The sequence below is a fragment of the Paramormyrops kingsleyae genome, chromosome 18 (assembly GCF_048594095.1).
Source record: "Paramormyrops kingsleyae isolate MSU_618 chromosome 18, PKINGS_0.4, whole genome shotgun sequence".
Classification (NCBI taxonomy): Eukaryota; Metazoa; Chordata; class Actinopteri; order Osteoglossiformes; family Mormyridae; genus Paramormyrops; species Paramormyrops kingsleyae.
In genome coordinates, this window is record NC_132814.1 from 7,034,160 (window position 1) to 7,057,927 (window position 23,768).

Consider the following 23,768-nt stretch of genomic DNA (forward strand, 5'->3'; position numbering starts at 1 on the left):
TCATAGTTAGCGTTAGCATTTTCCCCATTGAAATGAATGAGCAGTCCCCAAAAGGATATGTTTACCCTACATGTGTGTGTGTGTGCATGTGTGTGTGTATGAGTGCGTGCGTTTGTGCATGCCCTGAGATAGACTGACATCCCATCCAGGGTGTCCGTGTTCCTTGTGCCCTGTGATAGATTGACATCCCGTCCAGGGTGTCCGTGTACCTTGTGCCCTGTGATAGACTGACATCCCATCCAGGGTGTCCGTGTACCTTGTGCCCTGTGATAGACTGACATCCCATCCAGGGTGTACGTGTACCTTGTGGCCTGTGATAGACTGACATCCCATCCAGGGTGTCCGTGTACCTTGTGCCCTGTGATAGACTGACATCCCATCCAGGGTGTCCGTGTACCTTGTGCCCTGTGATAGACTGACATCCCATCCAGGGTGTCCGTGTACCTTGTGCCCTGTGATAGACTGACATCCCATCCAGGGTGTCCGTGTACCTTGTGCCCTGTGATAGACTGACATCCCATCCAGGGTGTCCGTGTACCTTGTGCCCTGTGATAGACTGACATCCCATCCAGGGTGTCCGTGTACCTTGTGCCCTGTGATAGACTGACATCCCATCCATGGTGTCCGTGTTCCTTGTGCCCTGTGATAGATTGACATCCCATCCAGGGTGTACGTGTACCTTGTGCCCTGTGATAGATTGACATCCCATCCAGGGTGTCCGTGTACCTTGTGGCCTGTGATAGATTGACATCCCATCCAGGGTGTCCGTGTACCTTGTGCCCTGTGATAGATTGACATCCCATCCATGGTGTCCGTGTTCCTTGTGCCCTGTGATAGATTGACATCCCATCCAGGGTGTACGTGTACCTTGTGCCCTGTGATAGATTGACATCCCATCCAGGGTGTCCGTGTACCTTGTGCCCTGTGATAGATTGACATCCCATCCAGGGTGTACGTGTACCTTGTGCCCTGTGATAGATTGACATCCCATCCATGGTGTCCGTGTTCCTTGTGCCCTGTGATAGATTGACATCCCATCCAGGGTGTCCGTGTACCTTGTGCCCTGTGATAGATTGACATCCCATCCAGGGTGTCCGTGTACCTTGTGCCCTGTGATAGATTGACATCCCATCCATGGTGTACGTGTACCTTGTGCCCTGTGATAGACTGACATCCCATCCAGGGTGTCCGTGTACCTTGTGGCCTGTGATAGACTGACATCCCATCCAGGGTGTCCGTGTACCTTGTGGCCTGTGATAGACTGACATCCCATCCAGGGTGTCCGTGTACCTTGTGGCCTGTGATAGACTGACATCCCATCCAGGGTGTCCGTGTACCTTGTGGCCTGTGATAGACTGACATCCCATCCAGGGTGTCCGTGTACCTTGTGCCCTGTGATAGATTGACATCCCATCCAGGGTGTCCGTGTACCTTGTGCCCTGTGATAGATTGACATCCCATCCAGGGTGTCCGTGTACCTTGTGCCCTGTGATAGAATGACATCCCATCCAGGGTGTCCGTGTACCTTGTGCCCTGTGATAGAATGACATCCCATCCAGGGTGTATGTGTACCTTGTGCCCTGTGATAGACTGACATCCCATCCAGGGTGTCCGTGTACCTTGTGCCCTGTGATAGATTGACATCCCATCCAGGGTGTCCGTGTACCTTGTGCCCTGTGATAGATTGACATCCCATCCAGGGTGTCCGTGTACCTTGTGCCCTGTGATAGAATGACATCCCATCCAGGGTGTATGTGTACCTTGTGCCCTGTGATAGATTGACATCCCATCCAGGGTGTCCGTGTACCTTGTGCCCTGTGATAGACTGACATCCCATCCAGGGTGTCCGTGTACCTTGTGGCCTGTGATAGATTGACATCCCATCCAGGGTGTCCGTGTACCTTGTGCCCTGTGATTGATTGACATCCCATCCAGGGTGTCCGTGTACCTTGTGCCCTGTGATAGATTGACATCCCATCCAGGGTGTCCGTGTACCTTGTGCCCTGTGATAGATTGACATCCCATCCAGGGTGTCCGTGTACCTTGTGCCCTGTGATAGATTGACATCCCATCCAGGGTGTCCGTGTACCTTGTGCCCTGTGATAGATTGACATCCCATCCAGGGTGTCCGTGTACCTTGTGCCCTGTGATAGATTGACATCCCATCCAGGGTGTACGTGTACCTTGTGCCCTGTGATAGACTGACATCCCATCCAGGGTGTCCGTGTACCTTGTGCCCTGTGATAGACTGACATCCCATCCAGGGTGTACGTGTACCTTGTGGCCTGTGATAGACTGACATCCCATCCAGGGTGTCCGTGTACCTTGTGCCCTGTGATAGACTGACATCCCATCCAGGGTGTCCGTGTACCTTGTGCCCTGTGATAGACTGACATCCCATCCAGGGTGTCCGTGTACCTTGTGCCCTGTGATAGACTGACATCCCATCCAGGGTGTCCGTGTACCTTGTGCCCTGTGATAGACTGACATCCCATCCAGGGTGTCCGTGTACCTTGTGCCCTGTGATAGACTGACATCCCATCCATGGTGTCCGTGTTCCTTGTGCCCTGTGATAGATTGACATCCCATCCAGGGTGTACGTGTACCTTGTGCCCTGTGATAGATTGACATCCCATCCAGGGTGTCCGTGTACCTTGTGGCCTGTGATAGATTGACATCCCATCCAGGGTGTCCGTGTACCTTGTGCCCTGTGATAGATTGACATCCCATCCATGGTGTCCGTGTTCCTTGTGCCCTGTGATAGATTGACATCCCATCCAGGGTGTACGTGTACCTTGTGCCCTGTGATAGATTGACATCCCATCCAGGGTGTCCGTGTACCTTGTGCCCTGTGATAGATTGACATCCCATCCAGGGTGTACGTGTACCTTGTGCCCTGTGATAGATTGACATCCCATCCATGGTGTCCGTGTTCCTTGTGCCCTGTGATAGATTGACATCCCATCCAGGGTGTCCGTGTACCTTGTGCCCTGTGATAGATTGACATCCCATCCAGGGTGTCCGTGTACCTTGTGCCCTGTGATAGATTGACATCCCATCCATGGTGTACGTGTACCTTGTGCCCTGTGATAGACTGACATCCCATCCAGGGTGTCCGTGTACCTTGTGGCCTGTGATAGACTGACATCCCATCCAGGGTGTCCGTGTACCTTGTGGCCTGTGATAGACTGACATCCCATCCAGGGTGTCCGTGTACCTTGTGGCCTGTGATAGACTGACATCCCATCCAGGGTGTCCGTGTACCTTGTGGCCTGTGATAGACTGACATCCCATCCAGGGTGTCCGTGTTCCTTGTGCCCTGTGATAGACTGACATCCCATCCAGGGTGTCCGTGTACCTTGTGCCCTGTGATAGATTGACATCCCATCCAGGGTGTCCGTGTACCTTGTGCCCTGTGATAGATTGACATCCCATCCAGGGTGTACGTGTACCTTGTGCCCTGTGATAGATTGACATCCCATCCAGGGTGTCCGTGTACCTTGTGCCCTGTGATAGAATGACATCCCATCCAGGGTGTATGTGTACCTTGTGCCCTGTGATAGATTGACATCCCATCCAGGGTGTCCGTGTACCTTGTGCCCTGTGATAGACTGACATCCCATCCAGGGTGTCCGTGTACCTTGTGGCCTGTGATAGATTGACATCCCATCCAGGGTGTCCGTGTACCTTGTGCCCTGTGATAGATTGACATCCCATCCAGGGTGTCCGTGTACCTTGTGCCCTGTGATAGATTGACATCCCATCCAGGGTGTCCGTGTACCTTGTGCCCTGTGATAGATTGACATCCCATCCAGGGTGTCCGTGTACCTTGTGCCCTGTGATAGATTGACATCCCATCCAGGGTGTCCGTGTACCTTGTGCCCTGTGATAGATTGACATCCCATCCAGGGTGTCCGTGTACCTTGTGCCCTGTGATAGATTGACATCCCATCCAGGGTGTCCGTGTACCTTGTGCCCTGTGATAGATTGACATCCCATCCAGGGTGTCCGTGTACCTTGTGCCCTGTGATAGATTGACATCCCATCCAGGGTGTACGTGTACCTTGTGCCCTGTGATAGATTGACATCCCATCCAGGGTGTACGTGTACCTTGTGCCCTGTGATAGAATGACATCCCATCCAGGGTGTACGTGTACCTTGTGCCCTGTGATAGACTGACATCCCATCCAGGGTGTCCGTGTACCTTGTGCCCTGTGATAGACTGACATCCCATCCAGGGTGTCCGTGTACCTTGTGGCCTGTGATAGATTGACATCCCATCCAGGGTGTCCGTGTACCTTGTGGCCTGTGATAGATTGACATCCCATCCAGGGTGTCCGTGTACCTTGTGGCCTGTGATAGACTGACATCCCATCCAGGGTGTCCGTGTACCTTGTGGCCTGTGATAGACTGACATCCCATCCAGGGTGTCCGTGTTCCTTGTGCCCTGTGATAGACTGACATCCCATCCAGGGTGTCCGTGTACCTTGTGCCCTGTGATAGATTGACATCCCATCCAGGGTGTCCGTGTACCTTGTGCCCTGTGATAGATTGACATCCCATCCAGGGTGTCCGTGTACCTTGTGGCCTGTGATAGATTGACATCCCATCCAGGGTGTCCGTGTACCTTGTGGCCTGTGATAGATTGACATCCCATCCAGGGTGTACGTGTACCTTGTGCCCTGTGATAGAATGACATCCCATCCAGGGTGTCCGTGTTCCTTGTGCCCTGTGATAGATTGACATCCCATCCAGGGTGTCCGTGTACCTTGTGCCCTGTGATAGATTGACATCCCATCCATGGTGTCCGTGTTCCTTGTGCCCTGTGATAGATTGACATCCCATCCAGGGTGTCCGTGTACCTTGTGCCCTGTGATAGATTGACATCCCATCCAGGGTGTCCGTGTACCTTGTGCCCTGTGATAGATTGACATCCCATCCAGGGTGTACGTGTACCTTGTGCCCTGTGATAGATTGACATCCCATCCATGGTGTCCGTGTACCTTGTGCCCTGTGATAGATTGACATCCCATCCAGGGTGTCCGTGTACCTTGTGCCCTGTGATAGATTGACATCCCATCCAGGGTGTCCGTGTACCTTGTGCCCTGTGATAGATTGACATCCCATCCATGGTGTACGTGTACCTTGTGCCCTGTGATAGATTGACATCCCATCCAGGGTGTCCGTGTACCTTGTGCCCTGTGATAGATTGACATCCCATCCAGGGTGTCCGTGTTCCTTGTGCCCTGTGATAGATTGACATCCCATCCATGGTGTCCGTGTTCCTTGTGCCCTGTGATAGATTGACATCCCATCCAGGGTGTACGTGTACCTTGTGCCCTGTGATAGATTGACATCCCATCCAGGGTGTCCGTGTTCCTTGTGCCCTGTGATAGATTGACATCCCATCCAGGGTGTACGTGTACCTTGTGGCCTGTGATAGATTGACATCCCATCCATGGTGTCCGTGTTCCTTGTGCCCTGTGATAGATTGACATCCCATCCAGGGTGTACGTGTACCTTGTGCCCTGTGATAGATTGACATCCCATCCAGGGTGCACGTGTACCTTGTGCCCTGTGATAGATTGACATCCCATCCATGGTGTACGTGTACCTTGTGCTCTCTGCTTCCTCACATAGGCTCCAGGCTCCCTCTGCTGCTTCAGTAATTATGGAAAATGAATGGATCTTCATACACAATATTCCCAACACACTAATATCCATAATTATGATGCATTTGTATGCAGTCACACCTGCGGTCCTTATTTCTGAATGATTTTCCTTAAAGTCTGCACCATGTATGCAGTTTATTCTGTGAGCTGTTGTTCATACGTGATACTTTTAAAGCTGCACCGTTCGGCATGTCAGCCCTTTCTTGTTGAATCAGCGAGCACGTGCAGGGCTGGGGGGCCGCCGTACTGTCTCAGATCCCGCCCTCAGACGTCGAATTGTTGGGATGTTTGAAGAGGCATTGAGCTTTAACATCATTCACGAAAGCCAAAGCATTTTTTACAACCAGGATCTTAAGTCCATGCAATAAAATGCCACTTGAGTCAGCACATCCGTCAACTGTATCTGAGAAACTGATTCCAGACCTGCTGCTTGTATCTCAATTAACCGTCGTTGCCCATATCCAGGCTAGAGTTGGAATCAGCAGCAGTAATTTGTATTTATTTCATTCCATTTTTGTCTTCATCTTCTATTGCTAAACTTGGTTTAAGAGAGTGTTGCTGTTGTCGTTGCATGTGTTTTTAGACATGTAACAACAGATGGTATGATAATAATTAGTTCTACCTGGATTCATTAAATTGGGAAAACATGTGCAAAAAAGTTGGTCACACAAAACCGTTTAAGCTGATTCAAAGGGGGCCATTTACATATGTGCTTCTCTCTGTACACTAAGGCCTTTGCTCAGCTTCCAGTGGGAAGCGGGATAAGGTCAGGCGAGTTAAGTCCAACAACGCCTATACAGAACAATGGAGATTCCCACGTGGCCCTTCTGCCCATCTGTCATCAGTAGAGCGAAGGGGTATTTGCATTTTGCATTTCGATTTGATGTCTTGCTGATAAGGGCCAGGGTTGCATGTTTTGGAAGTTCAGTCAAGCTGGATGTGATGAGTTTTTAATTCCATCTCTCATATGCTGTATTTAGTTTTTTTTCAACGCTCAGACATGCAGCTTGACTCGGTTACAGAACTCTAATCACACAGACAGTGCAAAACAAGATCTTTATTGGTCGTGTGCAGAGGATGCAATTGGAATGCTCAGGCATTCAGCTTGACTCTGTATTGGAACTCAAAGGACAGTGCAAGACAACACAGACAGTGTAGAACAATGCAAGACTGCAAAACTGAGTGATATGTAGTCGATACCTAATATAAGTGCGGTGACATGTATGAAGTGCAGGTGTCATGCATGTGACTGCTATGGGAAATGTGGCCGTTGGAAATGAAAATGCCTTTGAAACAGAAGCTAGTTTTGAATCTGATAGTCAGTATTCTGATGCTGCAGACCCTCCTACCAGACCGCAGGTGTGTGAAGATTTTGTGGATGGGGAGGCTGTCGTCCTGAATTATAGCCCAGACCTTGTTACAGCAGCAGCTAAGCTACAGCTAGTCAGTGGAGGGTAGCTCAGTGCTTGTGATCTTCTGAGCAGACTTCCTAACACTCTGTACTGCCTTGTGTGCAATATTTGGCTTCTCTCTCCTTGTACTTCAGAGTAAGATGCACAGGTACAGCTTCATCTCGGACGAGAATGATACTTGATGCAACTTCACTTCCGTGCAAGATCAAGCAAGCTCGCTATTTTCTTATTCATTTTGTTTATATTTGAAAATTAAAAAGTCACCTCGCATGCCTTTCGATGTCCAGCACTGAAGTGGACGTCTCTGTGGTTAATTTGAAAACCCACAAGAAGCAGGGATGAATTAGGCGTTTATAGCAGAATGTCAGAGCAGGCATTAGTGTTTGTCAAGAGAATAACGTTTCTCTCTGGTGTGGTTGTGTGTGTTGGGGGGGGGGGTGGATTCTGTATTTCCAGATTGCTAAACAAGGCAGATTTAAAGTCATTCGGTCTTCACCCATAAATAACACACAGTTTTTTTTCCTGTCATTTATTGTCTTTGAAATTACATTTCATTCCCCTCCAATCTCCACTTAATAGTCAGAAAGTGGCCAGTCTTTAGCATGTGTAGTGTTTCTCTTGGTAAGTAATACCACCAGTCCTGTCTCAAAGATTTACTGTGGCGAAGAGTTGTGTTGACTGGCATTGAACAAACCTTCCACGGATATGGAAATCTCATGGCCAGGCCATGTACTCACACAGTTTTCTGGCCAAATACTCAGATATTCTGCAGGAAATATTCTCCATGCTTGCATGCTGAGACGACACATGATAATCGAATGACTAATCAGATCTGTATTGTTTACTTGCTTAGTGTTTATTGTTTACATTTTACTGCATTTTAGGAGCACATTGGATGCAGAAGGCGTAAATGAATGTGCATGATGATTTGCACAATTTTCTAGTTCTGCGGAAATGAGCTTCCTCTGCAGGGTGGCTGGGCTCAGCCTTGGAGGCAGGGTGAGGAGCTCAGACATTCGGGAGGGGTTCAAAGGAGAGCCGCTGCTCCTCCGCAACGAAAGGAGCCAGTTGAGGTGGTTTGGACATCTATCCCTGGGGAGGTGCTTCTGGCATGTCCAACCAGGAGGAGACCCTGGGGCAGACCCAGGACACGCTGGAGAGATTATATCTCTCATCTGACCTGGGAACGCCTTGGTATCCCCCCAGAGGAGCTGGAGGAGGTGGCTGGGGAGAGGGAGGTCTGAGCATCCCTGCTCAGACTGCTGCCCCTGCAGCCGACCCTAGATAAGCAGTGGATGGATGGATGGATGGAAGGATAGATGGATGGATGGATGGATATACTGATGTACAGCTGGGAGATTTTTATTTAAAAACATAGATTTTATCCCCATAAAAAGTGTACCAGTGATGCTTGTAGCTGATGCCCTTCTAAAGAGGAGGTCAGATCTTTATGTGCTGAGCCATAATCAGCATGAACAGGGGCATTTACTAAACATGCAGAGTGGCCTCATTAAAAGGCTTTGGGTCTTTTGTTCATAACAATCACAGCTTTACTATCGGCACTAACATGCATGTATTTCTGGCATATAAGTCAGGCCTTCTGGCAAAAACAAGCATGAAGACAGGCTTTCATTCCACATGCTTAGGGTTTGCACTGTGAGCATGTACAGATATCTGTGTGAATACCCTGCAAAGGTTAAGGCACTTGAACATTTACCCCGATTTTAATACCTTGTCAGGGTTTTTTTTTGTTATTATTTTAACAAATGGTAGGTAAGTTAAGATTGCACATGGTTTGATTGACCAAATACCTAATTGCCATTAAATTTTAAATGCTTTTAATTAAAATGATTTAATTGCTGTTTTGAGCTGCATACATATTTCTGATATCCTGGTAGTACATCATGGTCAGAACGAGATGAACATTTGTGTGATTTACTTGCCAATCTTTGTTGGGTTGGGAAACCTGTCCCTGAGTCTATAATCATTTTTTAGGTGAAATATAGCAGAAAATCTTTACTCTTGCTGCCTTTTCCCCTCATGTCCCCAAATGGAGTCCCTGCATATGACTGCATTACTGTTTTCATGAGGGTCAATGCATCAACAGCCAGTGTGTCAGCATGTCACTCAGTGAGTACATTAATTTCAGCCCCGTCAAACTGTACCTTCTACCCTATTTTCCTTCAATCTAATCATTATTTCTGAGATAAATCGTCTATTTTCACATCAGTGTGAACATGTTGGCTTCAGCTTGGAATTCCAGGTGTACCGTCCCACACAATGTAATGCGACTGAGAGTATGACTCATCTTCTAGTACTGGGGGAAATAATTAACGCGTTGAAAACGGCGGCAGCGCTGCCCTTCGAGCTGCTGGGCTCGCATGCGGGTGACATGAGGGGAGGAACTGGGGGCCAGAGATGCTGAAGGGCAAGCGGATGGTGCCATCAGCCTGCTCCGGAGCTGGTACTGCTGGTCCTGACATTTCGGAGCCTGTTGCCTGACAGTTATAAATTCCTTGCTGTGAGGCGGGGAGTGGAGCAGAGGCGCCGCTGAGTAACATGAGTCACAGTGATGTCGTGAACCCTTTACTGGAGAATCCATCCATCCATTAATATTCTAATTGCTTATCCCGGTCAAGGTCATGAGATTTTAGTAATTTTTATGTCTTTATTTCATACTACATCTTTGGTAAATCTGGTTTCAGGGAATCTAAAATTAAACTAGCAAACAAATACCGTGCTCGGAAATGTCTTTTGTGTCATGCATAACAAATATCAAGGCTGCCCCATTCAGGCAGACAAAGAACCAATCAAAATGTGTTGAATTTCTCATTTTGGTAGAAACAACTGCCGTTTTCATGATAGGGTACAAAGTACCGGCGCAATCACCGCATGCCAGCCGGCGCAAAGAACGTATTAAGGAAGATGAGGCCAAAATGTTTCTACTTATTCTTAGTTCTGAAACAAAAAAAAAAAACGATTTAATTGTTTTCTGATTTATAGCTCCTCTGGCGCAGGCCTTCGTATTTTTTCCATTTTTATTTTATACATCAAAATAATGTGCTTAGTGACTGTGTTATGTGAGGACTGGTCTTCAGCGTTTGGATCGGGTTACATGACTCATCAAATGCATATGCGCGACACGTTCCAAAGATCGAAATGCTTAACTCAAACCCATGGTATTAACCTTCTGTATGTGTATTGATTAGCCCATTTGTTTTTTTCTCCCCAATGTAGCTTACAAGTTTAAAAGAAGTCAGGATCCAGATTTAAGTTCCTTTTCAACTTCTTTTTCACTGGGCAAATTAAAGCTTCATTGCTTGACATGAAGAACCTTTTTTATCTTCATTATTTTATGAAGTACAAAGAAATTACATCTATTCACAGACCATGTAGTCCGAGTCACATGGTGCAGATGCATTCACTGGGCACCGCAAGGTGTTTCATTTAACTGACACCTTTACAAGGCTTGCGGACTGTGAATCAACGTGCCTGCTAATTACCCGCTCATCCAGCAAATGCATTTCCAGTGGGAGCCGTCGCATGCCTCTAAGCTGCAACTTAAATCTACAGACGTGCAGCAGACCTGCCCAAGCATTTCAGTGCGCCAGCCTCATAGACCCAGCTGGACCAGATATTTCAAACCTGCGATTTCCTTAAAGAAACCTGTAGTTATAAAGCCTTTAACCTGCAGAAGACACACAATTAAGTTATATGTTCTGTAGACAGGGGCAGCGCAGTGGTTAGTGTTGTTGTACGTCTGGGACCAGGGTTCGAGTCTCCGCCATGGCTTCATGTGTGTGGAGTCTCCTTGTTCTCCCTGTGTCATTGTGGAGTTTCCTTCAGTTCCCCCCCCCCAACAATTCAAAAACATGATAAGGTGAATTAGAGTTGTAAGCTTTCCAGTATGTGTGAATGTCTGCATGAATGTTTTGTGTGTGTGCCCTGCGATGAGTTGGCACCCCATCCTGGGTTGTTCCTTGCCTTGTGCCCATATCTTCCCGAGATAAGCTGCACACCCCCGTGACCCTGCATAGGACCAGTGGGCAGAGAAAAGAGACGGTTGGAATTCAGAAACCAAAATATCCCTTGAAGGTGTTTAGAGGGAGACCAACACCAGGCAGCCGTGACGTGGTGTCTGAATTTTGTAGTAGTTCTGGATTGTTTTTTTTTTTGGTTGTTCCCTTTGTTTCCTTTAACATCTTTACTTCTTAAGTTACAGGTCATTGCTGGTTTCACTCTGCAGGTTAGTGATCAGAAGGCTGACATTTTAAATCTCATAGCTAGTACAGTGATGTCACCATTGGGCCCTTGAGTAAGGCTCTTACCTCCAATTGCTCAAGAGACACCGGATGTCCCTGCTTCGGACAAAAGCTTCTGCTAAATAATTAAATGTAAAACATGTTCTTGGTAAACTTCAGGTCATCACACCCTCCAACTGCTTATGAATAAATAAACTCGTAGATGTTAATTCCATTCTTAATGAGATATTCTACTGAGAACTCTCCAGGATAAACTATTACTTTTTAAAATGAAGTTTATCCTTTGAAAAGTAACTAATCTTTGCTGTTGAGTTAAATCATTTGCATTTTCCAAAAAGGGTCTTTCCCTGTAAAAGAAAATCACTGCATGAGGGGGATGAATACGTTTCTGAATTTAGCGCAAGTTTAAGTTTTCTTGCTTTAAGTGAGACGAATGGTTCTTTCGTGATATTTCAATCCCTCCTTTAGGCTATGTAACCAGCTATGGAAACTGACAGTTAGTTATGTGAATAGCTGTCCATTATGTAATAGCGGGACTCATTTTTGATTGATTTCCATGCAGTGAAATCAGCCCAATTTTGACTTTTTACAATTTTTTTAAATGGAAACCGTCATATATCCAACTAATGTTCGCTTATGTAAAAATCATGCAATAATTGTAAAATGGCTATTTCGAAACATTCCTTTTGGTGGTTTTGAGTTAATTGTTTTCTACTTCTGCTTATGTCTGGCAATAGTCCCTGATGGAAAAATGGAAATTATCTGGGGAGCTGCCAAGATTTTTCCCGCCAGTGGGTAGGGGGGAGGACTTTATATATTTTGTTGACCAGAGGTGACAGTCCGATTGTCGACTACGAATGTCTTTTACAGTACCTAACCCTGTCATTTTTTCCTCCTCTTTCTACTCATCTTTTTTCAGGTATGGAAGCGTTCAGGAGCCTGGTTTTACAAGTCACTGCCTAAGTACGTGTACCCCACGAAGGAGGCGACATGGGGGCCGGGAGCCGTGCCACGCAGTGCCGAGGGGGGGGGGCTGGCGGCGACTGGCACCCCTGGACGCTCGTGCGGCTGGGCACACGGTAAAGGTCAGTCACACCGCGTGTGCGCTTTGAGGCAGGGACAAAGAAACACTTGGCGCCTTGTACAGTGCGCTACCAAAACATTACATAAACCTCAACCGAAAACTTCCTGCTTAAAACGTTAAACTTAACATTAAAAATACGTTATACTGCAGCTCGAATGTCACATGTAGAAAATACATACCCAAATATGCACTAGTGGGCAAAATTCTGAGAACATTTATCTTGATTTTGATTTTGGCATTACGCTTTAAAAATTACTACACGAATATTGCCGGTAATGTTTATAAACAATCAAAGACTGTTAAAAATATCATACATCGAAATAAGTAACTTGAGTTATCTGCAAGAATATCTGCAAACTCCACGCATGCAAAACCAGGACACAGAGCCTACAAGCCAGTAGAAAGGAGAGCAGAGGGGTGCAGCCCATTGAGCCGCCACAGTTTACGGAACTGAACGGGCCTTTGCAAGTGATCTACTGTTGCAGCATTTTTTGGGTATTGAACTGCCTGTTTTCCAGTGAATCGTGGAAGCTAATTGAAATGCAGAGGATGTACATATCAGTGTGTGCATTCCTGCCTTTACGCCACATACTCTGAAGGGTCAATGCAGCAGGAATTAGATACCGATGCTTCGGGGTTACGATAGTCCGTGTTACGATATTTAGACTTTACGAGGGGTAAATGTTTTTCACTTTCAGTACATTAGTCAGTAAATTACATGGGGTATTCAAAATATTTATTCAACATATTTATAATGAAATACGCTTTGCATTAATGATTTTGCCCAAATGTAGGCCAATGTAAGCGTCCTAAGCATGTTTTAAGGAAGGCTAGACTAGGCTATAATGTTTATTAGGTTAGGTGTGCTGTATTAAAATGCATTTTTGCCTTACAATAGGATTATCGGAACGTAACCCCACAATAATCTAAGTAGAGCCTGTGTTTCAGATGGAAGGATGGTTGGAAAAATAGATTTCTGACATTTGATCTGACTGCAGCAAGGAACTGGACGATTTTAAACACTTTTTGCGACACTGTAAAATTTTTAAGAAGCTGACAATCAAATGCCCAGTCTTTCAATTCCAGTAGCTGTACAGTATGTATTTTGGCTTATTGATTCATTTGCATTGCTGGTCTGTAGCTGAACGTTGGAAATCCCTCCATGCATCCTGGCAGTAATGTCAAGTTGCAGATGCGGAAACCTAATTTTATGTATTCTTTAGGTATGTATTTGCTGTGTCATTAATGGAGATCCAGTACTTGCAACCTAATAGAGCCTTTTCCCCAAAGACTAATTAACGCGGGGTCCTCTGATATAGCTGTCCGGTAATTTATATCTAATGGATTTATATGCTATAAATAACAGACAGAAAACTAATGTGCTATGTGAAAAATGAGCACCAGGGGATTTGAACAGGGTCAAATTCTCAAATATATCAAATTTACTGCTAGGCAAACTGCTTATATTGATTTGGAAATTGGGAATAACAGGGAAGGCTGATCAAAATGAATAATTTATCTGAATTAATATCTGGCAAAATGAATGCTTACTTGTCACCAAACGCTGGCGAAGACACATTTTGGGGCTAGGTTTGTAGTTTTGTTATCCCAGATAAAGAAAATACATTCTGATTAAAAGATGTGGGGAAATACATTATGTAATCTGAGTACAATTCACTCTTAATTTAGGAGTTTTTTTATTTTTAATGGTATGTATCAATATGCATTAACAAAGATGTCATCGTTCAGTCCACATGAAACTTTATCCTTGGGAAGTTCCCTGCTGTCTTTATAAGGCAGGTTTAATAAAGCACCGCAGCATGGCGATAGCACAACCCTCCAAAAGAACGAGAGGCGGGAACCAATTTGCCAAACGGAAAGAGAACTTTTTATGCGACGTGCCGTATCCCTTCCCTGTGCCTCCCTAGACTTGGAAAACCAACACTGTCATTTACACTTTATTCTTGCTTCTTAAATACATGTGAGGGGCCAGTTAATATACCTTTTCAGGATGTATTTTTTGTGCTTTTTCCAGCAATTGATGACACTTTTTAGACAAGCTGTATCAGTAAAGCAAGTAGCAGCATCATTGCCCACCATGACCGTGCAAAGAATGGGCTACTGTTGTGATTTTTTTTTACTGACATTTTTGTAACAGAAGTGCACAATCATCCTCCATTTCCAATGGTTATCAACATGAAACATGTTTTTTTTTAATTTGAAAGTGTTCAGTAATCACAGTAATAGCATAACATGTCCACTGTAGGTGATTCCTGAAAATTTCAGGGTCTCTTAGGGCACTCAAATATTTTGCAGTGCAGCGCTGGTGACATTTACTGTAGCAAATGCAATCCACAGCACATTTTTCTACCCCCCCCCCCCCCCCCCCCCCCTCGGCTGCCTAGACTATAATGGCTAAGACCTCAGTTCATCTGCGTGCATCAGGAATATGAGCAGCAGAATGTAGATTGAAAAATGCGGTCGTCACACCGGCACTTACACAGTGTGTGTTTTTCAGTGGCGCGTGTGACTCACGGCTGGCCAATGGGAGCTCAGCTCCAGCGCGGGCCAATCAGCCTGACATGCTGGCAGCAGCTTTGCCTCGTGTGGCCCCCGCTTTACCTGATGAAGGTTAGCAAACAGCTCCTGAAAGACCAGCTGCTGGCCGCCACCAGAACAAATGGGACTCCAAGAGGGGATCAAAACATATTTTGGTTCTGTTGGGCAGAGATGGATTTTTCACGTGCAAAGAACATCAAGTCTGCACAAGACAGAGGTGAACAAAAGTCGATTTAAATCTAGATATTTCACAAATTACACCCTTCCATATCAGCTGTTTATTCCAGACAGCTATGAATACCAGTTACTAATCTACTCCAAACTTTGCTAGTGGCAAGTCTATATCAAGCCAAACATCTATATAATAGTAGCCTAATGAGGATTATGTTCTTACAGTTTATTGGGTGTCTCACAAACAGCTAAAATTTTACTTCATAACTTTGGCATAGGAGAGAGTTTTATATTGGGAGGGGGGGCGCACCGTAATAACATACAAAGGTCTCTTTACAAATGTCCCCCCCGCAGTTCCTATAAACCTGTTCATAACTATACTCATTCAACTTTTTTTTTTTTGACCGGGAATGAATGAAACCATAACTGCATTTGTTTCTTGAAACGAAACTAAAGTTGTAGATTCGTCTCTTGTATGGAAATGCACTTGCGCTGAAGATTTGAGTTTACACTGCATGTGTGCGGAGTGCTGGATTACAGCCCAGGGCGCCGCCGCCGGATAAATGGAATGGTTAGTTAAACACCTGAGTGTTCGTGCTGGTGTCAGCCTAGGGCCCCCAGATAAGTTAATCCGCCCCGTAGGGGTGTGTGAGTATTCGCGAGAAGTCTCAGAACACTGAGAACTCTTTATACTCCAGAGTCCTTCAAAGTAAGAAACTGTAGCGGACTCTAGCCCTGTCCGGCTGGCCTGACAGTCTCAGCCGTGTTTGCATTCGCGAACCTGACAGCATTATTTTATATGTGTTTAAGACATTTTGGTAGCATTTTGGTAGCATTTTGGTAGCATTTTACTTAAAGCAGTCAAGTATAATTCATTATATATCAACTTGTATCATAATGCATTCATAAAGTATTCCAAACATGGCTATAACTGTTTATAAACTGCACTATAGATACTATAGATACAAAGCATCCTAAATTCTTGACCATTATAATGCATTATGAAGGTATCTATAGTGTATTATAGATAAGATTCATTGCAGGTTATGAAGTATTATAATTAACACTATAATGCCTTACGGCTGTCAATAGAAGATGCTATAATACTTTATTAATTCTTATACCAACCACTGTAATGCAGTATGAAGATATCTATAGTGCATTATACATGAGAGCTTCATTAGAGCCTATCAACTCTAGGTATCTAGGTATATATAAATTCTATAATACCTATGACTGTCAGTAGAAGATGCCGTACTACTTTATTAATTCTTATACCGACCATTGTAATGCAGTATGAAGATAACTGTACTGCATTATGATGACAGCTTTAAGTAAAGTGTTTCCAAATTTTTCCTCTTGTTTGAAGTGTTGCCTTCCAGTGCAATTCAAGACAATGTTGCTACTTCAGGCAAATGCATCCAAGTATGTGGGAGTAAAGCATGTCCAGGTCAAGTGCACTACTGATACATGTAATAATGTAATATTTAAGGAAATATTCTGACACCCGTGTACTGGATGGATGGATGGATGGATGGATGGATGGATTTTACTAAGAGGTTTTATTACAGGCCGTCCTTTGCGTTTTTTTTTTTTTTAAACCTTCAGCTTCAGTTGCGTAGTTTGGCAAAGCCGGAATATTTAACCATCTGTTCCTTAGTGGTTCACTGAAGTGTTGGATGCAAAAAGCAGGCATTTGACAGAATTTGCCTTTAATAGTATTATGTAAGCGTCCGTCTATATGTCATTAAGAGATATTTGAAAAAAGTGGCTGTTTTAGCTGCTGATCCTCTTATCCAGTCTTTGAATTCAAATTACATGTAAATATAGAGCGATTCAAGTGCCATTTTTGCACTTTGATTGTGCATAACTAAGTCGTGGGCCAGCAAATTAATGAACTGACCTCCTTAGCTGTTTCTCATTGGAGTAAAACCTGGCAAGCTGTCAAGGAGAATGTGAATCTGCCATGTGCCGTGATTTTGTTTCACGAGATCGGCGTAGTGCAGTATTTTTAGCATTTTCAGAAACGCCGTGTTTACTTTTCAGTGGATGCACGTTTAGATTTTGTTACAGTCAAAAATATTTGTATTCTGTGATTACATGTGATGTTTCCAAATACGCTGTTCAGGCTCATTTTGTCCTTCTGAAAAGTAACACTCAGTTTCTAGTTTCGGTTATTGGGTTAATTAAATCGGTCAGATGTACGTATGACTGAAGTGGAGTGCAGACTCAAAGGTCAGTAGAGGATCTGACATTGTTGCTTTTCTTGCTCGATTTTGAACTCTGATATACCAACAGCTGGTACTGTGCATGGCTGTAGCTATAATACTACTGTCCTCACATCTGTTTCTGAATAATAATACTATAATACTTCAGTATTTCAATAGAATCTTCTTTGTAGATATACAGTGCTCACAAAAAGTCTTGGGGCGCTTGCTTAATTCTGTAAAATTGTTGCAAATGTGTTGGTTTTATAACAAAAGTCCATTGATATGCAAAGTTGAATCTTTCTGCACATATCTTCCACACAGACATTTTCTTTTTATTATGTATCATAATTTTCCTGACTGCTTCATTTAGTTCTATTCTTGCCATTTGATAATAATTGCAGTTGTAGTCATTGACTCCCGACAGGATACTAAACACAAATGTTTGGTGTTTTATGTTATTGCAAAGGTGTTGCTTATTAAAAAGCACCCAGTGAGACTGCTTGGCAATGAACTTTTTAACTCAGAACAGTTCTTTCTGAAGTTCAATTTGGGTTTCAGTTTATTAATGCTTGAAATAAATGTTTTACTTTAAAACGTCTGGGTGTTTCTAATGAGAGATATATTTTTGCAAACAAATAAAAAAAAACAATACATTTGCAATATTTTTACTGGATTAAGGGTCCTGAGACTTTCTGTGGGCACGGTTTGATGTGACCTTCTATAGCACTGTCAGCAATACTCCCAGCATTACGGATCAAGCCTGTCTCTCAGAACTTGGTTGCCACCTATTTTAAACTCATTTGTATTACCTTGTATATGGGCAAGAAACACTGGAAGCAGGCCGCTGAACTGAAGTCATCACACCCAGCTGCTTGGTCTGATATCTCTTGCAGTTGCCAAATGTCACCCAGCTGCCGCCGAACAGTCCCTGAGATTGTTGAAAAAGCCCCAAAGCTAGTGGATAAGACAAAAACAGACTAGGATTTGTGTATTATTGTGGTATTTTTCCCACCAAATTATGTGGATCATCAAGCATTTTGATTTACCAAAAATATCAGATGTAAAGTATGGTGGAGATTTTTACAAAAGTGTGCTCACTCTGGGACGTTAAGTATAATAGAACTTCATATTCTTTAATGATGCATGCATTTCTACCTTTTATAAGGTATGAAATAACATGCTCGTCTGGTACGAGTCATTAAGGAAGCGATCACTCAGAGCTGGGAGTGGTGCAGATGCACCCCCATATCACAGAGGAATGAATTCTCACTGACATTAAAGGTGATTTGATTTTCCCTTTCTCCAATTACGACCTGCTCTTATAAGAGCCATTAGAAATAGTGTTTTGTCTTTCATTTTGTTAGTTTTTGTTATGACAGTCTCTTGTTTCTTGATTAGCACCTTTAATTGAACAAAGTTCAGAGTAAAAAGCCGTATCTTCCACATTAAATGTTTACATACTTACCTGCATGCGTGTACAGGAGTAAGTTAGTTAACATTTTTTTGTCTTTTACATTCACATTGAGCTCTGGCTGCGTTTTTACAACCAGCACGTTAAAAGGGAACCATTTATCAATCCTCTGCTAATGGAATGTACTGAAATTTCCCAAAGGGCTCTAATTGGTTGTGAGTAATAAGGGCTCTTGACTGGGGTCCTTGTCTTTTTAGGCAGCACCTCCATGCCATGATGATTTGCTGGTGTATCGTTTGGAGCTGGAACTGAATGATGTGCGCTTGTGGTAAACTGCACCAACCAGACAAAAACAGCATTCTGGCATATACTGTACAGGCAGTGCCTGGGTTACGAATGTCTAACATGTACTTACAAACGAACTGCTGCAAAGCCTGTTTTATTAGTAATTTGGGTTAAATACAAGTGGTTCATAATAAGAGAGTACAGTACTGTATGTAGTTACTGTTATTACTGCTGTATAAAAATGATTATTATTATGTTAGGTATTATAATTTTTCCCGCTTACCTACAAATTGATCTCATTCATAAGCTGGGACACTGTACTTTCCATGATCCTCTGTAAATATGCATGGGATCTTGCTTAATTATGCAGATATTGATTTTTTTTTTGCGGGTGATCAATGGTCGTCTGGTGATCTGGTAACAGAAAACGATTTGATTAGTAAATGCATTAAGCAATTTTCGGTAGTTTTGCTTAATAAGCATTAAGCAATATCCAGAGATGCTAACCTTTTCCTGAATGTAGTGTAAGAAGGACAAGAATAGTGATTGTTTTCTGTTGGTTTTTATTTTGCTTTTTATGTTTTTTTTTTTTTTTTAGTTAGGTTTTTTTTTTTGAACCTCACAAAGCTAAAATATCTGTGAATATTTGTGTTCTGCTCTTTAAAATCAGTGTGAGTTCTAGGTCAGGATTGACAGTGAGCTGATTTGTTTACAGTTTATAATGGGCCGGGCCAGACCCCAACTGCGAATGCTTTTTGTTTTTGTGTTTCTGTCCATGTCCACAAATTGGGTGACATTACATGGTGGGGGGTGGGGCAGCAATCTGATCTCCCTAAAGGTTTCTTCTCCCCTCTCAGCCCCTCATGTCCCCAAAATAAAGGGTAGGGGCTCCTCTACGCTGTCAGCTGTGAGAGACAAAGTGTAATCTGCTGCTTTTATTTGAAGGTGCAGCATATTGTATGAAGATTGACAAAGTCGTGTTGATCTATAAGATTACAGACAGCCCAGCTCTGTGACACATACTCTATGACCTGTGGTACTTGCAGAAAATCTTATACCTGATGTGACAGGCTTTCAGACAGAGCAGCCCCCCCCACCCCCCCTTCCCTGTCCCTGCCCCAGGTCCATGGGGACTCATGTAGGCTGACAGTGTGACATTAATAACAGTTAGAACAGGTAGCAGTAATAAAACACCACAGTAACGCGATGAAGCAGCTGGGAGCTCTGGTGTGGGCAGACTGTCCTCCAGTTTGTCGCCGCTACCTCCACCTTCCAGTAAAAGTCCCGCCTGGATGTGATCGGGCCGCGCTCTCGGCCCAGCCTCCCGCCATAAAGTGCCGTGCTGCCAAAGCCCCTTCTCTTGATTCCTGTTGTTAAATTGTCCGTGGACTCCAGTCGGCTGCGAATAGATGGTGCAGGTGAAATAGTGCATGTCGTTTGCTCTGGAGGACACTGACATGGGCTCTGACTGCACCACGAGCTGCCGGGATTTCAGTCACTAGTATATTCATGTAGATATATGGGTCTGCATGTGTTTCAGTAAAGAAATAGTAATGCATGTCCATCCATCCATGCATCCGCCCTTTTTCTACAACTCTTTAACCAATATAAAACAAGGCAGGAGATGCCCTGTATGGGATTCCAGCAGAGGTCGACTGAGATGTTTTTCAGTGACCAATGCCTTATGCTTTGGGGTTGGGGGTTGGGGGGGGGGGGGGGGGGGGGGTGTCCGATATTGCACTAATTTCTTTACGTGGAAAAATTCTAAATATTCATTTAACATTAATAACATACAAAACAATTAATAATTTCACACTAAATATTAATCACACTTTAAACATTCAGCACTTTAATAAAAGTGAAAATGAAACAAAAGCAATAGAAAGTACAACAATTATTTAGGCACATTTGGTGCTATCTCTGGCATTTCATGATTCAATTTATGATAAAAGTAACAAAGCAATATGTTTAAAAATTTAGATCATTTTGGCTTTGTAGTGATGTTCGTCAAGCGAAACTGATGTGAGCGCGAGAAATTTAGAATTCTGACCTTTGGTTGTCACGTGGGTTCATTACTGTGTTCATTACCACACAACACTGACGAGGTGAGTGCTCTGTTTGGCTGCGCATCAGTCATTCAGTCATGCGCAGCCATGTGCAGCCGTCACTATATCAGCCATGTAATCTGATCAATTGGCAGATGTCGATTGCCATAAAATGCTCAAAAATCGAGCAATTTTTTTCTGACCTATTGATTCAATTGATCTCTAGATTCCAGAATAATCTATTTGACATTCCATCTGTCCATCTGCTAACCACTTATCTAATACAGAGCGGGGCATCCCTTGACATTCTCAAGCCATCCAGCACATCCTTGGTCTTCCTTGGGGCCTCTGTCCATTGGGACATTCCTGAAACAGTTCTTTTTGGAGGCATCTCAAACAACATCCTTAAAAGATGCCTGAATCACCACACCTGACTCCTCACAATCCAGAGGAGCGGTGACTCTGTTTTAAAGTTCTACCAGATCTTCACACTCCTCCCCCTTTCACGAGGAGCAAGACCAGCTACTCTGTAGAGAAACCTCATTTCAGCTGCTAGTTCTTCCCTTTGGTTTGACTTTTGGTCTTTATCCACAGTTTACGATTATCGCCGAGGATCGGGATGTAGATTGACCAAGGAGAGCAGCTTCATCCTGCTTTACCATCCCCCTGCATGCTAAAAGTACAGTCCCCAAAGCAGTCTGCCTGTTATGTTCCTGCAGTCCCCAAAGCAGTCTGCCTGTTATGCTCCTGCTAAAAGTACAGTCCCCAAAGCAGTCTGCCTGTTATGCTCCTGCTAAAAGTGCAGTCCCCAAAGCAGTCTGCCTGTTATGTTCCTGCTAGAAGTGCAGTCCCCAAAGCAGTCTGCCTGTTATGTTCCTGCTAGAAGTGCAGTCCCCAAAGCAGTCTGCCTGTTATGCTCCTGCTAAAAGTGCAGTCCCCAAAGCAGTCTGCCTGTTATGTTCCTGCTAGAAGTGCAGTCCCCAAAGCAGTCTGCCTGTTATGTTCCTGCTAGAAGTGCAGTCCCCAAAGCAGTCTGCCTGTTATGCTCCTGCTAAAAGTGCAGTCCCCAAAGCAGTCTGCCTGTTATGCTCCTGCTAAAAGTGCAGTCCCCAAAGCAGTCTGCCTGTTATGTTCCTGCTAGAAGTGCAGTCCCCAAAGCAGTCTGCCTGTTATGTTCCTGCTAGAAGTGCAGTCCCCAAAGCAGTCTGCCTGTTATGTTCCTGCTAGAAGTGCAGTCCCCAAAGCAGTCTGCCTGTTATGCTCCTGCTAAAAGTGCAGTCCCCAAAGCAGTCTGCCTGTTATGTTCCTGCTAGAAGTGCAGTCCCCAAAGCAGTCTGCCTGTTATGTTCCTGCTAGAAGTGCAGTCCCCAAAGCAGTCTGCCTGTTATGCTCCTGCTAAAAGTGCAGTCCCCAAAGCAGTCTGCCTGTTATGTTCCTGCTAGAAGTGCAGTCCCCAAAGCAGTCTGCCTGTTATGTTCCTGCTAGAAGTGCAGTCCCCAAAGCAGTCTGCCTGTTATGTTCCTGCTAGAAGTGCAGTCCCCAAAGCAGTCTGCCTGTTATGCTCCTGCTAAAAGTGCAGTCCCCAAAGCAGTCTGCCTGTTATGTTCCTGCTAGAAGTGCAGTCCCCAAAGCAGTCTGCCTGTTATGTTCCTGCTAGAAGTGCAGTCCCCAAAGCAGTCTGCCTGTTATGTTCCTGCTAGAAGTGCAGTCCCCAAAGCAGTCTGCCTGTTATGCTCCTGCTAAAAGTGCAGTCCCCAAAGCAGTCTGCCTGTTATGTTCCTGCTAGAAGTGCAGTCCCCAAAGCAGTCTGCCTGTTATGTTCCTGCTAGAAGTGCAGTCCCCAAAGCAGTCTGCCTGTTATGCTCCTGCTAAAAGTGCAGTCCCCAAAGCAGTCTGCCTGTTATGCTCCTGCTAAAAGTGCAGTCCCCAAAGCAGTCTGCCTGTTATGTTCCTGCTAGAAGTGCAGTCCCCAAAGCAGTCTGCCTGTTATGCTCCTGCTAAAAGTGCAGTCCCCAAAGCAGTCTGCCTGTTATGCTCCTGCTAAAAGTGCAGTCCCCAAAGCAGTCTGTCTGTTATGTTCCTGCTAGAAGTGCAGTCCCCAAAGCAGTCTGCCTGTTATGCTCCTCCTTACCGTCATTTGTGAACAGGATCCAGAGGTACTTACACTCCTCCCCTAATGGTAGACTGCCCCCTCTCTTGAAACAAAAGGAAGTACCATCACTTTGGATCTGGAGTTGCTGATTCTCTTGTCGTTTCACAGTTGGCATCAAAGATTTAATGATTTCAATCCCTCAAAGTATTTTTTCCACCGCTTGACAAAATGCCAAGATTTAGGCTAAATTCCAGGTCCTGCCACCCTCCCCTATAGTGTCCGGTGGTTTGCCAGACCATCTTTTGGGCTATTTCTCCAAACTCCTCCCAAGCATAAACTTTAGCTTCCATGAATTACCTTCATTGCAGACTTTTTCACCTGTCAACATTTTTCAGACCCCCGTGCAAGCATTGTCTTGATGGTCTCCTTCTTCATCTTGGCTCTTTCCCTCACCATCGGTGTCCAGCAGTAGAATCTATGGTTACTGCGGTGTGAAGGACCGATTGCCTTCTAACCACAACTCATTGCCGCCATTGCGATGATTGAGACCTTGCACATTCAGTCT

The 23,768-nt window shown here is 44.6% G+C and overlaps 1 protein-coding gene across 5 annotated transcripts in view; it reads left to right on the plus strand.

Moving 5' to 3' along the window:
* doc2b (double C2-like domains, beta) overlaps positions 1-23,768 on the plus strand; it is a 209,524-nt gene that overhangs the window by 29,372 nt on the left and 156,384 nt on the right. For 4 of the 5 annotated variants that reach the window (XM_072701925.1, XM_072701923.1, XM_072701926.1 and 1 more), the window contains one exon: positions 12,266-12,431. In XM_072701925.1, the coding sequence (XP_072558026.1) occupies positions 12,266-12,431 (166 nt within the window). Of the gene's footprint in view, positions 1-12,265; positions 12,432-17,341; positions 17,396-23,768 lie in introns of those variants that run through there. The other variant, XM_023819493.2, reaches the window with a different exon arrangement.